The 18,658-nt window shown below is 46.9% G+C and overlaps 1 protein-coding gene across 3 annotated transcripts in view; it reads right to left on the reverse strand.

The window, feature by feature from the left end:
* Positions 1-1,233: 1,233 nt before the first annotated feature.
* The window catches only part of LOC104830123 (chromosome unknown open reading frame, human C10orf76), a 122,849-nt gene continuing 105,424 nt past the window's right edge, over positions 1,234-18,658 (reverse strand). For 2 of the 3 annotated variants that reach the window (XM_010564849.1, XM_010564848.1), the window contains 2 exons: positions 9,583-9,699; positions 1,234-3,593 (listed from right to left, as the gene is read on the reverse strand). In XM_010564849.1, coding sequence (XP_010563151.1) covers positions 3,501-3,593; positions 9,583-9,699 — 210 coding nt within the window. In that variant the 3' untranslated portion in view covers positions 1,234-3,500. Of the gene's footprint in view, positions 3,594-9,582; positions 9,700-18,658 lie in introns of those variants that run through there. The other variant, XM_010564850.1, reaches the window with a different exon arrangement.

Genomic DNA, 18,658 nt, shown 5'->3' on the forward strand with positions numbered 1-18,658 from the left:
GGACCCCAGAGAAGGGGAACAGTGTCCAATTCTTCAGGCAGGGAGAGAAAAGTATCCCAACGGGCACCAGGACATGCTCACGTGGATGGCAGCTCAATCCTACAGTTACAACCACGTGGATGGGATCACAGCAGGTAACAGCCATGACAAAGAAGAGGACAAAGAGGCTTACAAACAAAACAGAGCAGGTGGGTGAAGGTGCACCCTACTCTCTGGCCGCTGTACATGAGACTCAGGGGTCTGGTACTACCTGCTCCCAGCACCCCCAAGGAGCAGCCAAACCATCACATAGAGCTGACAGCCTCCACCAGCCTCCCATCGGTACCCTGTGCCAAGGCATGGTACCTTCTCTGACAACCCGCAGCCCAGGTAGGGGACACTCAGCTCCTGAGGACCTGCACCTCTCTTGAGTCTGCATGAAAAATGGGTCCCGTAAGAGCTAGGGAAGAAGAGACGATACCAAAAATCACAGTGGCACTTACAAATCAATTTTTAATAATTCCCTCCAAAGTTTAGCTCAAACTCAATTTTTCTCCTCTAGAATTTGGTCATTAGTTTGTAAAATATTTGTCTCCCTGCAGCGGCTGCCTAATTTAAAGTCAGCAATCTGATTTCTCCCCACACTCCCCAAGCCTCAAAAACAGCTCTTCCAATAATAGACTGGGTTATGAATTAGATATAATAAAATACACTCAGCTGCTCAGATCAGATACAGGAATGTTTGGGGCCATCAGCCATGTCCTGAGGTTGAATGTTGGAATTAAATGACTTTCTGCTCAGTTCAAGCTGGCCTCAAAACACAGGTAGTAGTAGGGTGTTTACCAAAACAGGCAAATCTGGAGCAGCATCTGTGAGCAGGAGTTTGCTGACACCAGCAGCAAAAAGAGCATCATACTGTGCACAGGTAGATCTCTACATCCCTCGCTCACAGGCTCTCAGCCGTGCTCGTGTTTTTCTTACTGGCAGCCCCATGGGCACGTAAGAGGCAGAGGGCTGCTGACTACTGGCTCATACCTGCAGCCTGGACCAAGGAGGTGGCATTGCTGAGTGGCACCACAGCCTCCCTCGCAACAGGCAGGAAGAGCCCAAGGGCAAGCGACTACCCTGCTGCAGCTTGCATGCCACCAAACGGTGATGGGGTCACCCTCATAACAACCCCACTCTCCCCTCTGTGAAGGACAAACACCGCACACTCTGGACAGGCAGGGCTCTGCTATTTATTGAGCTCTAGGTTTGTATGTACATCCATTTACAGTGCTTGGTTCGGTGACAGCGTGACAAGAGGACGTGTGGCCACAGTCTTCCCCAGCTCAGTCTTGGGTGATGGCTGACTTCAGGCGCTGCTCCCAGTCACAGCCTGGGCTTCTCAGTTCACCCCAGCAAGGGAGCGCCCTGGAGGAGACGAGACCTTTGATAGCTGAGCCCAGAGTGAAAAGCTGAAAATCCCACAGGTTGCGCAGGCAAAGGCAGACTCACCCCCAGCTCTCTCGCCTATCTGTCTAGTCTCAGCCTAAGCGGGATCAGAGAAAAGGAGGCATGTGGACAGCCGGGTGACTCAATGCTCCGACAGCAGTGATGCTGGGGCTGCACCTCAAGGAAGCAACTTAAGCCCCCTTTATAAGAAACTCCCCCCTCAGAGGAGAGAGCGTCTAGCAAGAGCTCCCCACACATACAGACAACGGTGCTGTGTGATGCATTTTTACTTATTTGCCACTGGAGAAGCTGCCTCCTTCTACATGTCCTGGCCTGTTCTCAAGCAGAGTGATTTTATGGACCCTGCTTGCTCTCCCAAGCACCATCCCTCTGACATGTATACATTTCCACACACTTGCATGGCAGGAAAGCAAATAAGTGCCTGGCTTAGATGATAAAAGCCAGACAATTCCCTGCTGAGGCAAGTATCTTCTGCTGGGAGAAGCCGGTGCTCCCAAGGAAAACATACAGTCTTCATCGGTCGCTGTGCCCAGTGGGTGGCCAAGGACACAGTTTTCAGTTTCCCATGCTCATGGCAGGTAAAGATGAAACATTAACACAATTAACACACATTAGCATGAATAAGCCTTGCCTAAAAATGGTAGTAAATGAGCATGACATTCACATCACTCACACCAACCTACAAGGCTAAGAGCAGGACTAGGCACTTTTTTTAAAAAACTGTTTTCTAGGGGGGAAAAAAAAAAATGGATCTGGGATGTAAATAACTTCTCTGCTTCAGTCCACCAAGTCAGGCCAGATCCTAACATCACTGCTGGGAGCTGAAAATGCACGAGCAGGGAACGGGTGTTTATACTGCGTATTCCTGAGTTGGCAGCCTGACGCAGCACTCGGAACAGGCTCCGACGGACCTGGGCACCTCTGAAACACTGGCTCTGGAGCAGAAAGGTCTGCCTGTGCCCCAGAGCATCATCCCAGAACTCTTCCTTAGGAAGTTCTCAGCAGATTGTTGCTGCAAGTCGCTTGGTGAAGATGGGAGGGCAAGTGAGAAAGTAACTAGCTCTCCAGCTGCATTTTAATTACGTGCTACACACAAGGGAAAAACCAGGGACAACTTAGTTCATGAAGGTCACCAGGCACTTGCAAACGTGCAAGGCAGACGTTCCTGTGAGGAAGAGGAGGATTGTCGTAATGCAGTCTCTGAATGGGCAATAAGGGGAGTGGGGAGAGGGAGTCAGCCTGTCCTCTGCCCCATGAAAACGGAATATCTAAAAATGTCCCTCAACCTTAGAAACAGCAGAGATGAGCTGGACTACTGGAAGCAACAGTGACCCCAAGCAGAGCTGGTCTCCAGTTACAAAGTGCTCTGTTTGATGACCCATATTCTTGCATACGGGCTCAGACTGGACCCTGTACGCCAACAGCCTTGGAGGCAAAATTTCTCCTTCTCCAGTAATCTGATGGCTTGATTCAAGTGACACCTTCTGACATCAGGAGCCAGCAGTGAGCAGGGCCTGCTCCTTGGTGAAACTGTTTCATACTCCAAAGCCATTCCTAATGGGATGGCAGTGGATTTGACCTACATTGTGGGAGGGCAGGTTGATCCAGACTGATGGAAAAGAACAGCTCTCAGCTGGGATCAGAGAGCTTTCCCTGTAGAGCTGGCGAGCAATCTCAACCTAGAATTGTCTCACAAAGCTGGACTGGTTTTATTATTTTGGTTGTGAGCTCTCCCCAGCTCTGCTACAAAGGTTTCCAGTGCATCTTCCCTGAGGCTGTGGAGGGAATCTCCCATTGCTACGTCACAGGAACGGCTGCTCACCCCCATGGCACCTTACAAAATTGCTTCCTCCTCTTCCTCAACATGCCAATCACCTTTCCTCAGCCCCAGTCCTGTTGAAACACACGCCTTTGGGATCAAACACACAGCAGCAAGGTTCTCCCCTAAAAGAAATGCAGTCCCTTCTGCAGGCGGAAGGCAAGGGACGACCAGCTGCAGATCTGTAGTGTCCTTGCCCAGACAGGCTCATCTCTGGTCAGCCCTGCACAGCAGCAGTGTCCCCGCCTCAAGAGATTGTAGAGAATTCCTTCAGCAGCAGTTCCTGGCTCAGCGTGTTGAAAGCAAGGTTCTTCCTCACATTGATGCTGATAGACCGAACCTGACAGAGACAAAACAAGATGTTTTAGCCAAGGGACTCTTCCTGGCTCCCCGTAAGCATGGCAGCTTTGACATGGCTGACCTCCAGGTTCAGCATGAAACCATTCTGCATGCTGTTATAGCCCCAGACAACTTGCTGAAGCCAGCTCCAAAACTCCAGCTTAGCAAGAAATCTCTGAAGATTAGCTGCTTCCTGGAATAACAGGAATGTCTACAGTGACATCCCAGCAAGCAGAGTAAATTCCAGATGAGACAGGGATGGGAGAGGATGCTCTGTTTGGATGCACGACCTATGATGTGTTTCCTGTTCTGGGGCAGTGATGTGAAAAGTGAGCTCTTCCAGGTTGCAGCTGGAAGAACATTTTTTCTACCAGTGTCCACTGGAGTGCCAGCCAGCATTCTCCTAGATCAATGCAGTGCCATGGCCTCTGTCCTGCTCCAGAACCTGCAGAGCCAAAGACATGGAGTCAAGGAAAGCACAGAGGCCATGCTACTCTGCTGTAAACACAAATTATCACCCAAGCTGACAGAAAACCATGGGTTCAGAGCCAGCTGTGTGTATTATGTGCTGAGTGCCTTACGCTTGAAGCTGGCTCACTAGCTGTCTCTGAAGAAGAGACACCTTTATCCTTTAATGATGCCCAGACTTCTGGTCACCCGCAGAGTTTGTGAAGAAGAGCTGGGCAGCCCTGTTGCACAGCAGCTTCCCTTCCCCCTTCATGCCTGCAGACTCGTTGGCCGAACACACAGGCCCCAGACTGGGCTCAGTCTCAGCTGCACTCAGCAACGAGAAAACAAAGTCAAACATCATCTGTGTCAGCGACTGTGCAGCAGTGACAGAAAGCAAAACTGACACAAGCTCATCCAAACAACAGGATTACAGTTCCCAGAGACTTGGAGCCTGTGATAATAAGGTTGTTGCTGACCTGGTTAGTGTTTTGTGTTTTTTAAAAGCACTGGGGGATGAATTATATAGAAGCAGAACAAGGAATCTGACACTGGGGGCTGGAACAGCAAGTTAGCAATGTTTATACTGCTGAGGGTCCCACTTGCTGCCCTGGTGAGGAAAAAAAGAGGGGAAAGGCAGAAAGCTCCCAAAAAGGCAGAATGTGTAAGAGTGGGAAGCAAATCAAAACATGGAAGGTTAACAGGGAAAGCTGTGAAATTAATCCCAGTGAGCTCCTTGCACAGACCCTAACAACCTGAGCAAGCTAGCAAAGATGTCTACGCTTAAAGACAGCATATTTACGTTTTATGGCATCTGCAGAAACCACAAACTCTCCTTCATCAGGATGCTTGGCAGAGACTCCATGCATCTTTGCCCCCTTGGAGCACCCCCTGACTTCTCTTCTCTGGGTGTCTTTTGACCTACTCCATACTGAAATAGTTTGGGATCATGTCTTGTAAGATAGCCACAGGTTATAGCCTATGTTAAGCACCACTGCAAGTGGTCTCCAGAACACTGGTTTGCACTGGGCTGTCTCCCAGCCAGGAGACAGGACCCTCACTGGCAGGTTTTGGTCCCAGTCCTACCAAGTGCTCCCCACCTCAGTGATCCAGTCAGTTCTGACAAGAGGGGAACAACAAGGCTAAACAGATGCGGGGAGTCCTCTGCCCTGGGGAACATGACTGCCTGCAGAAAAGGGGCAAATACTACATGTAGTGTAAGCCAGCATCCTTATTCTGACTAGAAGCATTTCTATGGGTTCCAGCAACAGAAAGAACAAGGAGAAATGAGCTCCTGGCCTCAGGAACTGCTGCCAGGGGCCAGGCACCTGCACTAGAAGATGCTCAACTTGTATACACATCAAGGTCTCCAAGAAGGATGTGGTGGCATTCTCTACAAGCCCAGAAAGGGAGGCTGGAGTGGCACATGATGAGAACACAGGGCTTAGCAGAAATTGTAGCTATGGGGTAGAGCACAAGAAATTAAGCCTGTTTAGTTTGCAAAGAGAAGGTTTAGGAGGATAGAGCAAACACTCTCCAATATGTAAAATGAGGTCAGAAAGAGAACAGTGAGTACTATTTCTCTGGCTCCCCAGGGATGGGGCAAGAAATACTCAGCTTAATTTAAGACAAAGAAGATTTACATTGGAAAAGAGGAAATACTTTCAAACCTATGGGTTGTGAAGCAGTGGAGTAGATCACCTGGGGCCAGCATGGAGCTCTTGTCACTTAAAGACAGCTTCAGGTTTCAAGAGGAGCTTAGACACAAACTTTGGTCAAGAGCAGTCTAGATGAACTTAGATCTGCTTTAACACAAGTTGGGGAGGGGGGTGGGCATAGTAACAACACACAAGATGACTCTGACATTTCTACAAATCTCTGCCCAGCATTTCTTCTGCTTTGAGAAAGCAGGCAGCTCTGAGCCAACCAGCTTAAAAGGTAAGAATAGCTCAAATTAAAGTTAAATCAAGTTATCTCCAGCACCAGGGCTCAGCACACGGAGTCAGAGCTCATCTCCCTTTTGGGGTTGAAAGACCAGATGGTGACACAAGGAGGTATCAGCCTGTAACAAGGATAAACTTCAGAAGCTTCCTGCAGTCTGGCTGAGCTGTTCCATCCATAAGGCTACATATCCCAGGACTACTCCCAGCTCATGGTGCAGCGGGCAGCCCAGGCCTGGCTGCCAGCCTGGAAGCTACCAGAGTTCTACGGTGTTCTTATACAAGGGGCCAAAATGAGCCTCAGAAAGTAAGCTCAGAGCTTTAATATTCATTCTGCAAGAAAGTAAAAGCAGAGCACGTGTCCTCTCTTGCTTTTGTATGGAGCATGCTGGAGTACACTAGGGCCAGAAGAGCTTTTAAAATTGTTTTCTCCTATTAGCAGCTTGGATCACGTTTAAACCACAGACTTTGAAGAAATGGAAAATGCATGAAATGCTGACATCACCTGGAAAACAATGAGCAAATGAAAGAATGGATGAAGCAGTGGCACTAACCATGTGAGGAAAACATTAATCAGTTCTAGTTTTGTGTCATTATAGCTGGATGTGTGCAACACTGTACAGACATTCCCATTTCACAGCAAGTCCCATCAATTAAACTTGTTTCCAATCAACGAGAAGCTCTTAAGAAATTTGTACAATGGGAGGAAGGTTTACACTGACTACTATATCTAATTAAAAGTCAAATTAGTGTAATTTCCCCTGCAGAAATCAATCCCTAATCAGACTATTTTGAGACTCTGCTGAAACCTATCCAACTGCAAAGACAGTGAATGTTTTGGAAAGATGCTGAATCTCTTTCCACACATTCCTCCAGCTGCAATGTAAGGGTCCAAAAGCTCACATCCAAACCATTCATTCTATCAAAGCAGCACAGACCTCAAATGACATCCCTGAGGGTTCAAAGGAAAAGAAATAAAAAGTGTTAGAAAACTTCCTAACTTCCTTCCTTTAGCCCCTCAAAGGCAGTACAACAGGCCGGAAAGCCCAGCTGATAAAACACTCCGCACATCACCTTCCACCACAATGTGGCTGCAGTATTGCAGGCCTTTGAAAGCTTCTTTGAAAAGGGAATGGGAGAAGAAAGCAGATTTTTCTTTGGGATTAGCAAGAAAGAGCAGCACTGAGGCAAAGCCAGAGAAGTGAAGCAGTGCATTAGCAAAGCACGTCAAAGGAGTGAGAACAAGATTTCTAAGCATAAAGGAGCCAAGAGAATGGCTTGGGGAAGTTTCTGCTCACCCACTTAATGGCAGCACAGAGAGATGAAAAGGCAGCCTAAAAGGAAAATGGTTCCTGCGTGTCATTCCCCACCAAGAAGGATCTGCTTTAATGCAATCACACAGATAGAGGTAAGAAAACCAGGCAGAATCTGGAAAGAATTATTTGCAAAAAGATCCTGTTCAGGAAGACCTGTTGGGACCAGCATGAGTTTGGAAACCATAGTGGAAACTTGTGGTTCACCACCAGCCCTACTCCTTTGGCAGAGCCCACAAAGAAAATTGCAGCAACTTCACTCTGGCCCCACCATGAAAACCTGCAAACCTCAGCGGTTAAACACAATGCATTGGGTAGGGGGATATTGTCCAACATCAGACCAGCAACAGAAGCCGAAGTAAAGACTCAGAAGCCTGGCAAAAAGGAAGCCAAGTACCTGGTTTGAAAAGGATATGGGGAGGACAGGGCAGACTAGGACCTTGTTGATGAGTTGTTCAAACAATTAATAAAGCCATCAGTTACTGTGCACCTAGAGGTAAAAACAGTGTGGAGGACAAGAGGCCAGCTGAGTTTGCTGAAGACAAATCATAACATATCAGGTTGATTTCCTGCTGTGTTGAGGGAATGGCTTAATGGAATGCAGGGGATTTTCTGTAGCTGTGAGTAAAGAACATTTAATAGGGTCCCAATTCTCAGGGCATCTAGAGAAATGTGGATTAAACAGATTCACAACTGGGTCAAATCAGCACATTTAGACAGTAATTATTCAGGCTTTCATATGCTCTTGAGGAGAGGGTCCCAGGGGTACCTGGACAGGCAATTTTCAGAAGGGAGTTGAGGAGGGACTTGTTATGCTAAACAGATTCTTAAGTGATACAAAATTGGGATTTGGGAAAAAAAAAAACATCAGGCTAGGAAGAAAATAATTTCAGCTGAAGTGTTTGTAGCTGTGATGATCTTAGGACTGAGAATGTCATTTTAATCAATTGGCATGATCAGCCTGAGCCTCTGCCAGGCCACATGGAAAGCGGGGCATGCAGGAAGCAGAGCAGTCATGTGGCCAAAAGGCTGGGGAAGGAGATGCTGGCTGAAGTGGGCAGGAGCCCTTGGGACAGAAGAGATGACAACAGAAACATGAAGGCATCTTATTTGCAGGGTACAATAACAGGAGAAGCCAGTGTCACAGGAAGGCTACGGCCAAATGTCTTTGCATGTATTCCAGATGTGGTATCAAACAGCAGGCCAGAGAAACAAAAATAGGCACAAAAGAACACAGAAAAATGGCATGAAAGTGATTGCAAGTGGTTTTGCCCGTATACTACCCAATGGAAGTGCTGGAATGACCCAAAAAACATTAAAAAGCATTCTGTAGAAGGAAGCAAAACCAATTCAGGCGTGCTTGCTCTGGAGCAGAGTAGAAAGAGGGAGGTATAACATTCCCAAACTCATGCAGACTCGTGACGGAGTGGGCAGGCATCAATTACTCATCAATCACCAAGGACAGAGCTGGGAGAGAGAATCAGCTCTCAAACTGGTGGAGAAGGCTGCCAGAGTTAGAGATCTCTCCCTTTGCTGAAGCTGTAATGATGCAAAAGTGAGGAAAAACAGGCTCCCCTCAGATACCAGCCACTACAAAAACATTGCCTCCCTCGTGATGTGGCTGTCGGACAAGAAAATGTTGCATCAGGGCTCTCTGGAGCAGGGTGAGCAAGCTGGCTTGCTGAAGAATATCACTACCAACCCAAATTATTTGGACTCGGTTTTGTCTTTGCTATATTATTTTTGTGAGGCTTCCTACCATTAGTCTTCTCCTCTGGCAGAAAGAGACATTTCTAGGGAATGCCTTTGCTTTCTTTGCTTGGGAAGCCTATTTTGTGAGTGATTGAGGAAAGCAATGAGCAGGCACATGTTTCACCAGCATCCCATATTCTGCTCAGTCCCATACTTTGTGGTCCCCTTAACAACAAAAAGGCCAAGTTGCCCTGCATGATAAACCCAAAGTGGGAGGAGTCAGCTTCTCCACCACGCAAATTTACCACCACAAAGCACAGTGAATCCCCATGGCTGAAGGGACAGAGACTAACTGGTTGCTGGCCTGAGCAGTCTGGTGGTTCCTCCCCAGCCATGAATCGCAGGGCAGGGAGCTCCAGGGAGCTTTCAGATCTGTTGAGACATGCAGTGTCCATTCAGATCCTACTCCTGCCCTGTCTTTGAAGGCAGCCCAATGGAATAACAGGGCTGCTCAGCTATACCCCAAATGCCACTGCCCAGGCCATAAGCAAAGGCTTTGGAAAAGGGTTGTTGATTCTGCAGAATCAAGGCATCTTACCAGCTCTTTGAAGAAGGCAGCCTCTTTATGCTGCTCCGAGTAGCGCTCATACTGGTCCAGTCCGTCCTGCAGTTTCAGGGTCAGCGTGTCGTAGTTGGACCGTACCACTTCCAAAACCTGCCAGAGACAGTCAAATGCAGCACAGGAGTCAGCAACCACAGACACCTCAGCATAGGAGGAGCAAGACCGAGATAGATCACAGCTCTGGCACCTGGTTTTGCAATATACATGGCTTTAACAGCCAATATTTGGCTCATGACTAACAACATGGAGGTGGGCACTAAAGTCTTCCTAATGCCAGTAAGAAACAGCCCTCAAATTTACAGAATTTCTCCATTCATGAGAACAGTGGATGAGCCTATATCTATGACAGCAGCAGTTTTCCAAATACTAGTATGTCACCAGGAGAAGTAGACACGATCTTATCAAATTAAGCAGCTAATTACCATGTGTACACCCAAATGTAACACAGTAGGCACTATGCAAACACAGGTTTGCCTGACCCCATGGTCCTTCCAATGCTAGTTTTGCCAGCACACCTCCCTCCTGGCTTGCCAATCACCATTCACAATCTGCTAAACTGCCAGCTTCTACAGCTGCTCAGGTCAGCTTCCATACAGAGCACTGCACTTCTCTCCTGATAGGAACAAGCTTCTGACAGGCACTAAGAGAAGACCCACTGTGGTACAGACTCTGGTTTTGGAAACAGATGGAGACACGAATCCAGGTCTTCTTGCCCAGGAGATATTTTATTATCTGCCTTCACCGCAATCAAAGCACTCCAGCTTATATTACTGCCTTACTCTGCTCCCAGCACTGGGCTATACTTGCAAATTCATAGTTACATATCTCTGTCCTATTGAACTATTCATTTTCCTAACTAGGGAACACCAAGAGTGACTCCCACAATGCTTTTTAGCTTCAAAGCATTACATGGACAAACACATTCCTCAAAGCATTTGTGAGATGGTAAGTAATCTTCCTACCAGGAACCATATAGCTCAGCACTCCTGGGCAAAACATATGCTTGAAACAATTCTCTTAAACACATGAACTTTTTTCTTAGGCTGTTACCATTTGATCTGAGAGCTAAACAGAGTGCCAACATCTGAGGTCTGCATTACAGCAGCCTCTGCTCATGAAAAGCCTCAGCCAGGAGAACTACATAGTATAAAGTGCAAAGGAAAAGGACTCTGCCTCAAGGCATCACAAATCAGACAAGATCCTAAGAAAAGCACTGCAGAGGATTTAAGACTACAGTGACCAGAACAATAAGGAACCCTTCTACTTCTCCTCTTGTCCTCCCAACAATGTAAACACTACCCTCAATTGCCCTTTTAGGCAGCTGGCAGCTCCTGCCCTTTACAGGACTGAATCGTGTCCTTATATCCTTTACTCTAGGAAACCTAGACTTGCTTAGGGTTCCTTCAAAAGCTTGTTTCCTCCAAACTTTGCATGTGACAGTGGTACGCAGAGACACTCATGTAAATGCTTAGAAACAGGCTAGGGCCTGAGGTAGCAGAAGCCACAGGGCATCATCCAAATGAGGACTGGGGGCAAAAAAGGGTCCCAGAAGTGGTTCCCAGGAGAGATGGTCACACAGCGGAGTCTCTTTGCAGCTCAGCTGTCTTCCAGCATTGCAGAGGCAAGCTAGGGGTAGGAATCAGCATTTTGCAATGTTATTTAAGAACAGCCTGTCAGCGCCCTGCTGCTGCAAGAGCATGCAGCCTCCTCTCCAGGACTCATTTCCTAATGCCTTTGTCAGCTCCACGGGCAGAGGAAGAACCCCTGCAATGACAGCCATCTCCAAATTCAGTCTGGCCTTCTTATTCCTGTGTACAGAAGCTGCAACAAGTATCACAGAGCCAAGAGCAATGATGAAAGAAAGCCACCTGGGTACAGGAATAATTTACTCTGGGATACAACTATCCACTAGGGATGGAGAGTAATAGCATAATGCACTTTCTTTTGAGCAATACAGAATCTAACAGCTTGCATGAATCAGAGGGCCATCCTCCTGTCAATCTGAGGAAGCCAAGTTGACCAAGATTAATAAGCTGCAGGGGAGAAACCTTGTTTGAAAGGTGAGGAGTAGAACAGGCTTCTCCAGCAGTAACTCAGAGTGGAGGCATTTTATCCCCACTCCCCAGGAACCTTCCCTTGGGCTCCTCTTCAGTCACCTGTGCCCCCATACACAGTCATGCATAGTACCACATAGGTGTGCCCAGACAATGGATGTACACGCTTCTCCATGAAGAATCAGGATTCCTCCTTGCTAGCTCTGAGTAGAGAGATACTCAGCAGAGGCATCCTTAAACCACGCTGCGGAATAGTAAACTCTGAGGGCAGCAGCGAGCTCTGTAAGCAGTATCCTTTAAATTGGCCCTCCTGTGTCACCTTTGAAAGGCAGCTAAAACTCAGTTTGATACTCTAGGAGGAGGACAGGGAAGGAACAAGAGGCCCCAAAGTCTCTACTGTGTTAGCCACTACTTACCATAATCTCTGCAGTGAACTTGAGATCAGCTTATCCCCTTAGCTATATATTTTCATTGGCTTCCACTCCTTATCTCCTTTAATTATGAAATAGAACTTAAAAAGAAAGGGTAAGTTAAAAATAAACAGCTTCTTCTCACTGCCTGATAATTTCCCTTTCTTGCTGCTGCTGAGAAAAAAAGTGCTACGTGGGATCTGGGATAAACCCACTCACAGATCATTTCACTTCATACCCTATAATGGATAGGAACTGTTACTGAGATTAGGACCTGCCACCCTTGAGACAATTTCATCTGCTCTTTAAGATGCAGCTGCTAGACAGAGGAGAGGTTAAAGAGCAGCAGAAGGTATTAAGAGCATCTAACATGAAGGTTTGAAAGGCATCAGCTTTCTATACAGATGACAAAAACTCACATCCTCTGTGTAACAGAAGATTGTATGTTAGCATCCTTCACCCTTCTTACACACTGCTTTGACTTTTGCTCAGGAAAACTACTGCAGGAAGAACGCCCTTTCGCATTAAACACATGAGATCTTTATCTGCACTTTTCTGCCAGATACAAAAGAACTAGAGGAATTTAATTTTAAGATTAAAACATTTCTCCTTCAAGGTCTTGTCTGACCTGGTCTTCCTAGAAGTCTCTATGGAAGACTAGAAAACATCAATTCCAAGACAGTGAAGTATGAATAACTTAAAAAGGAAGGGACTTTTAGCCAGACTCTTCCACACGGACTTTAAATAGATATTTGGGGTTTTTTAAATTTCACAGGCAGCTGGAAGAACACCACTTCTAGTGTCAGGCAAAGAAAGAAGAAAATGGACTGTAGATGATTTCCAAGGAGCTTCTCAGCAAGCAAGAGGGAAGATAAGATGTGACACTCCTCAGTTTGCAAGGATAAACATGCAGGGCAAACTTCTTTAAAAAAAATGCTTTACTGGATCTTTACAGTGGAAAAATATTAAGTGAAGAGGAGTCACAACCTAAATCTCTTTTTGTAGGTTACCTTAGGGGGATCAGAGTCTTAAAAAAGCAGTATGACAGAAGTGAGCAACTCAGACATGGTCAATACAAGAAAAGTAAAGGCTGCTGAATTCCTTTCCTGCAGTTACCTGTATCAGCCCTAGAGGCTACATTTGCTCATTTACTCCACTGCAACAACCCAGAAGTCAGTGGAGCTGCACCACTGTAATTTAAAGATAATTTGCCATCAGATTAACCCCCTGCCCCACCACTCACTAACTGACTGCTTTCCAGAAGTTCCAGAGAAACATTAGCGATTCAGGTCCCTGCGTACATGTCCCCAAACCAACCTTTCAGGAGCTGCTCTTAACAGCAAGTGCTTTCTGTGGCACTCAGGTTTCAGCTTGCTCCTGCAGCTACAACTGCCCATGGCCCATAACTCTTCTTCCCCAGTAAGGATAACCTGTGAGTAGAGGCACCCCTCAGGGTAACATAGCAGGGGGGTTGGCTTACAACGGAGGGGCTGACGTGGGGCTCAGCTCTCCGCAACATCCCATCCGTGCCACACGATGGTGTGCCACCGCACCCAGAGGCACAAGATTATTTCAGACTTTTTAGCTCTTTACTTTGCTGCATCCACCAGCTTACCGCTTCCTTGCAAACGGGATGGACAACCTCCAAAGGGTCAGTGGACTCTTGTGGACATGAGCTCTGAAACCAGTTCCCCCAGAACAGACCATGCTTTGCTGTACCACTATCTACACACAGGCTCCTTCCTTACTGCACCAGAGCTGCTCTCTCTGACTGATCCTCAACAAGAGCTGACTTGCTGCACTCGCCCAGGAGAGACCAGACCTTCTGGAAGAGCCTGTCCCAGGGAAACAAGGGGATTGCATACAGCAGTCTCCAATCCCCATCCTGCCCAGGAGAACATAGCCACTGTTAGCAGCAAAGCCAGAGAGGGAGCTGTACCGGCAATGAAATCTAAGGGGCAACACACAGAATGAAGGCCCACCTATCTGGCAGACACAGTACGCTTCACTGCTTAGTAACTTTTTAACCCGCAGAATCCTTCATCATCTACAACTGCAGTCTCTGCCCTACTAAAACATAAAATTAGAGAGCACCACCAATTCATGCCACCCAGCAAAGGACCTGGTGGTGGGTAGGTTCTGGGAAGCACACAGAGTAATGACAGAAGAATTAAGGAAAAACAGAAGCAAGAAGAATGCAAGGGCTCTACACTGTCTTTTTAATCAGCAAAGGACAAGAATGCAATCAGTCAGCAGCAACAGCACCTTGCTAAAGCCTCTCCACACCCGTAAGACAGTCATTAGCTACCACGGCACAGAAGCAATTGGAAAAGAACTGACTGAATGATCTCACATCAAGCAAAAGGCAAAAAAAACCCTCAACAAACTCCAGGTTAAAATGTATCTGCCCCCCACCCCATCTCTATGCAGCTCACAAGGCTGGGACAGGGGGAAGCTCTCCAGATCAGGCCTAGCAAGCCCTCACAGGATGGAAAAGCTGGGTGCTGCTGTCCCAGCTGTCCCATGCTGGAGGATGGAGCAGCCTGTCTATGGGGCATATAATGCCCTCACCAGCGCTACTGCATGGACATTGCATAGGGGCCAATGGCAGCCAGGGATAGACAAAGGTGCCTTCTGTCCTCTCTACAGAGGTGGTGGAGTCCCTGTCACTGCCAGAGAGGGACTTAGGGCAGTCCCACCTCCAAAACCTAGGCAAAGCCCAAGATACCACCAGCAAACCCAGCAGCCTGTCCCCTCAGCTCAGAGGATGGAGGCTGTAGGAAGAGACATTAAGGTTTCCCTATTCTAGTAGAAGCCTGATATGCATTTCACACTGGAGTCCTGGCTTGTTTACTTCAGGTTTAGTACAAATCTTCCCTTTTTTCTCCCTCACTAATCTCCACAAGCAACTCATAATCCCTGAGTGTTTCTCCTAGTGAATTCAACTGAATAGCAACATTTCTCATTGTAATGAAAAGGCTGCTGCCACCTGGACTACAAAGAGGCTATTGCCTCTCCATAATAAAGTGCCAGATAATTGACATAAATTGTACAGTAGTATCTTCTAATTAATATGGAAAATGATTTTTTTTTTCCAAATGGCATCACACTTCTCACAAAGCAACTTAAAAGTTGCTGATGCAGGCTGGAGTCTTTGCTGGAATTAATCCCCAGAAGTGCCAAAGACAAAGCATATAACTAAACAATTAGAAGTTAAATGAAAATACACACACACAGGTGCCACATTTCCCAAGAGAATCTGCCCGGACCCCGGCTGCACTCATCTCTTTCTCCCTTTCCTCTTTCACTGCCTGCAGGAGCCAAGTTCAGAGAGAGGATCCACTAAGACTGCCAGTGTTACGTGTGTGCTGAAAGCAGCTCCCATTCACACTAGCTTCAAGAAAAGCACCCAATGTAGGACAAGCAGCAGCACAGAGCTTTTGTCTGACCCAACACTACCTTACCTTTGCAGCTGTCCTGGAGCTAAATGCAGTGCTGATGCTTCAACATCATCCCTTACCCCCAAGCTGATCAAGCCATAAGTATTAATTCCATGTTCATGAATGCTAAGAGGAAGAGGAGGAGGGCGTTGCTATGACAGTCTAACAACTCAGATTCCCAAGATATGCTGTGCACACAGCACACATTTATGGATCCAGAGGATGCAGAGTGGGTCTGGTGCACATGGTGGGAAAGACAAAGATCTGGGCTTGAGATGCAAGTGTAGTCATGCCACATACATGCAAGATAGGCAGCACATTGTCATTCCTGCTGCAGTGCCCCAGATCTCCTACATCAAGCAGTTGCTGTTTGTACTACATGCAAGTGAAGGGCCTATGGTCCTCTCTTGCTGTGGGCTGAGAGTGTGAGGTTGCTCAGACTAAGCCTGTAAGACAGCTCCCACCAGCTCGCACAACTGTCACTCTCAGAGTAGGAAGCAGCATCCTGTCTGCCCTGAGGGCAGGAAAATTCCTGGAAGGAGGATTTTTCCCACAGTAAAAAGCTCAGCTAGCCCAAAAGACTAAGTGAAAGCAACCAAGGGCAAATTTCTCCTCTGAGGTATGAAACAGGACCGCACTGATGCCGAATGCATCAGCAATGCTGGGCAGTAAGATACAAGAAGTCTGTCCAGGTCACAGCGGGGAGAAAGGCCCCCAGAGGTGGATGCAGCTGCCCATGAGCCCCAGGATGGCACTGAGCCGTGAATACATGCTCCAGTCCTGACTGTGGAAAAGCAAAAGTCGATGGGACTCATGGGAGTCTCTTGTTCAGGGCCTGGAGCTGGACAGATGGACAACGCTGAGCAGCACATAGCAATGATGAGCCAGAAGATAGGGAGAGAAGGTGCCTCACCCTGCTTTCCAATGCTAAGGTGAGTGCAGGGACCCCCTGCACACAGTTCCCACCACGTTGCCTGCATTTGCCAATCTTCCTCTGCTCAGCTCACTGAGCATTAGCCCTGTGTCTAGGAGCCCGGGAGTAAACAGTCTTTGCCCATCAGTTTGTCCTTCGTCCCTGCCAGTCACTCCTGGCAGTCCTGCTGTGTTCAGTGCACTGCCCTGTGCCCAGCTAAACACTAACTCTCAATGTCCCAAATCCTTCCCGAGGACTGCTTTTATACATTTGCACTTGAGTGGTATTGAAATCCAGGCCTTGCCACCTGTCTACACAAGGCAAAAAAGGTTTTGATTGTACATAAAAGATGATTATTATTATTTTACTTAGCAGCATCAGGGAGCGACATTCCACACTCCCTTCTCCTCACCTCAGCATAGAGCCATTCTGTGGGGCTCAGATGATACACAATAGCTCAGATGTTTGTTCAATGATCTCACAGAGAACTGTGATATTTAAAGGAACAAGCCTACAAAGTTGACAGTTTCTATCCATGGAGTGGGAATGTTCAGTTACAGTCTTTCTCCTCTGCCCACAGGTGCCTCTTCTAAAGGTAAGTAACTGATAAGCTCACTCAGAAAATTACTGTTGTTCTCTGAACTCTGCTAGCAGAAATGGCATCCTGTTTTGGCACAAGAGTTATCTGCTCCAGAAACCTTTTAAAACCACAATCCATTAGAAGCCTAAGGTGTTCAACTCTATTTAATGCTGGGAAAAGACTCACTGATCCAACCAGTCTGGAAATCACACAGCTTTCAGAAACATCTCAAAGCCAATCAAAGCCAATGTGGTGCCCATCCCAAGCTCTCATGGGACAGCCTTCGCAAGATTCGTTACTTTGACAAGCAGAAAGGCTGCAAAGTAGGACAAAGGCAAGTAACAACAGAGACCAGCTATGTGCACAGCTTGTAGGAGACTTAATTTGTAAGAGGTATAGACAAATAGAAGATATTAATGTGGTTGATAACCCTTGACATCCCTGGGGCTAGGAAGTCCTGTGCTAGGAGTATGACACCGTCCGAGCTCTAGGAGTCAGGTAGCTGAAAGACTGTTCACCTCACCAGAAAGCCTGTGCCATGAATGCTTTTACTACAGAGTAATTTCAAGAAGTCATGTACATGCAAAACAACTCCCACACATTAAATTCACTTTGCTCCAAACCCAAACAGGTTGAACACAAGGAGCAAAAATGCACTTAGCCTTGCACTGCTTTTTCTCAAGACCAATCCACTTTTCTCAGTTTCAAAGATGGTCAGTAGGTTTATACTAATCTGCATATCCCACTTGGCACAAAGAACCTGGCACACTCTGTGGGACCCTGGGTGCTCTTTCCCAGACTGCAGGGACAGGGTCTCAAGAGGAAATACAGGAGACAATTCTGTGTCATTTGAGGGAGGAAAATGGGTTCAGCGGGTTTCTGCCAAGAGAACAAACATCCCTGTACTGCACAACACTGGCACTTCCAAAGCCCAGGCAGGGAAAAAGAAGTCAAAGATCCTGAAACAAATTATCTTAAAAATTACCAATTAATAAAATAAGCACTCTCCAGAGCAGCTTTTAGATCTGGATGGGGAGATCCGCCAGAAACTGAATGAGGTCCACTAAGCTTGCCTGTTGTTAGAAATTCTGTGAGGAAGGAAGGCAGGCAGCATAAGGAAGGCCAGGATGATGGCAGGAGCATAAAACCCTGAGATAGATAGATTTGCTGTTTTGGAGTTACAGCCCATTTTGGAGTTGTGAACCCTTATCTCCAGCTGGTGGCATTTATGAAAACATTTCTCACTGCTAGGTACATAAGAGCACTTGCAATTCTGCCAAGGCTTAAAATGCACTGCAGATAGCTATGGACTGGACCGTTAATTTTTTTATTTCCCCATTGTGCTTACAATTAACTTAAGTGCTGAAATGTGATGGGCTGTTCCAGGAGAAGCTTTTTATCTACCAGCTGCATTCTAGCACAGCAGTAAATCAACTGCTGTCACCAAAACATCAAACAAGAGGACGAGACCATCCTTATGCTCACTGTGCATACTACCCGTTCAGCCTAAGTGGCTAACCAGCATTCAGCAAATGAATGCTGTGATTTGTGTACACCCTTTGGTGCAATTCTCTATTTACAGAAGACTTTGTCCTCCTGAACACAGAGAAAAAAAAATAATGAGCAGCAGCTCTCCAGCACCAGTTAACTGAACA

The sequence above is a fragment of the Haliaeetus leucocephalus genome, unplaced genomic scaffold, assembly GCF_000737465.1.
Source record: "Haliaeetus leucocephalus isolate CR32 unplaced genomic scaffold, Haliaeetus_leucocephalus-4.0 Scaffold184, whole genome shotgun sequence".
Lineage (NCBI taxonomy): Eukaryota > Metazoa > Chordata > Aves > Accipitriformes > Accipitridae > Haliaeetus > Haliaeetus leucocephalus.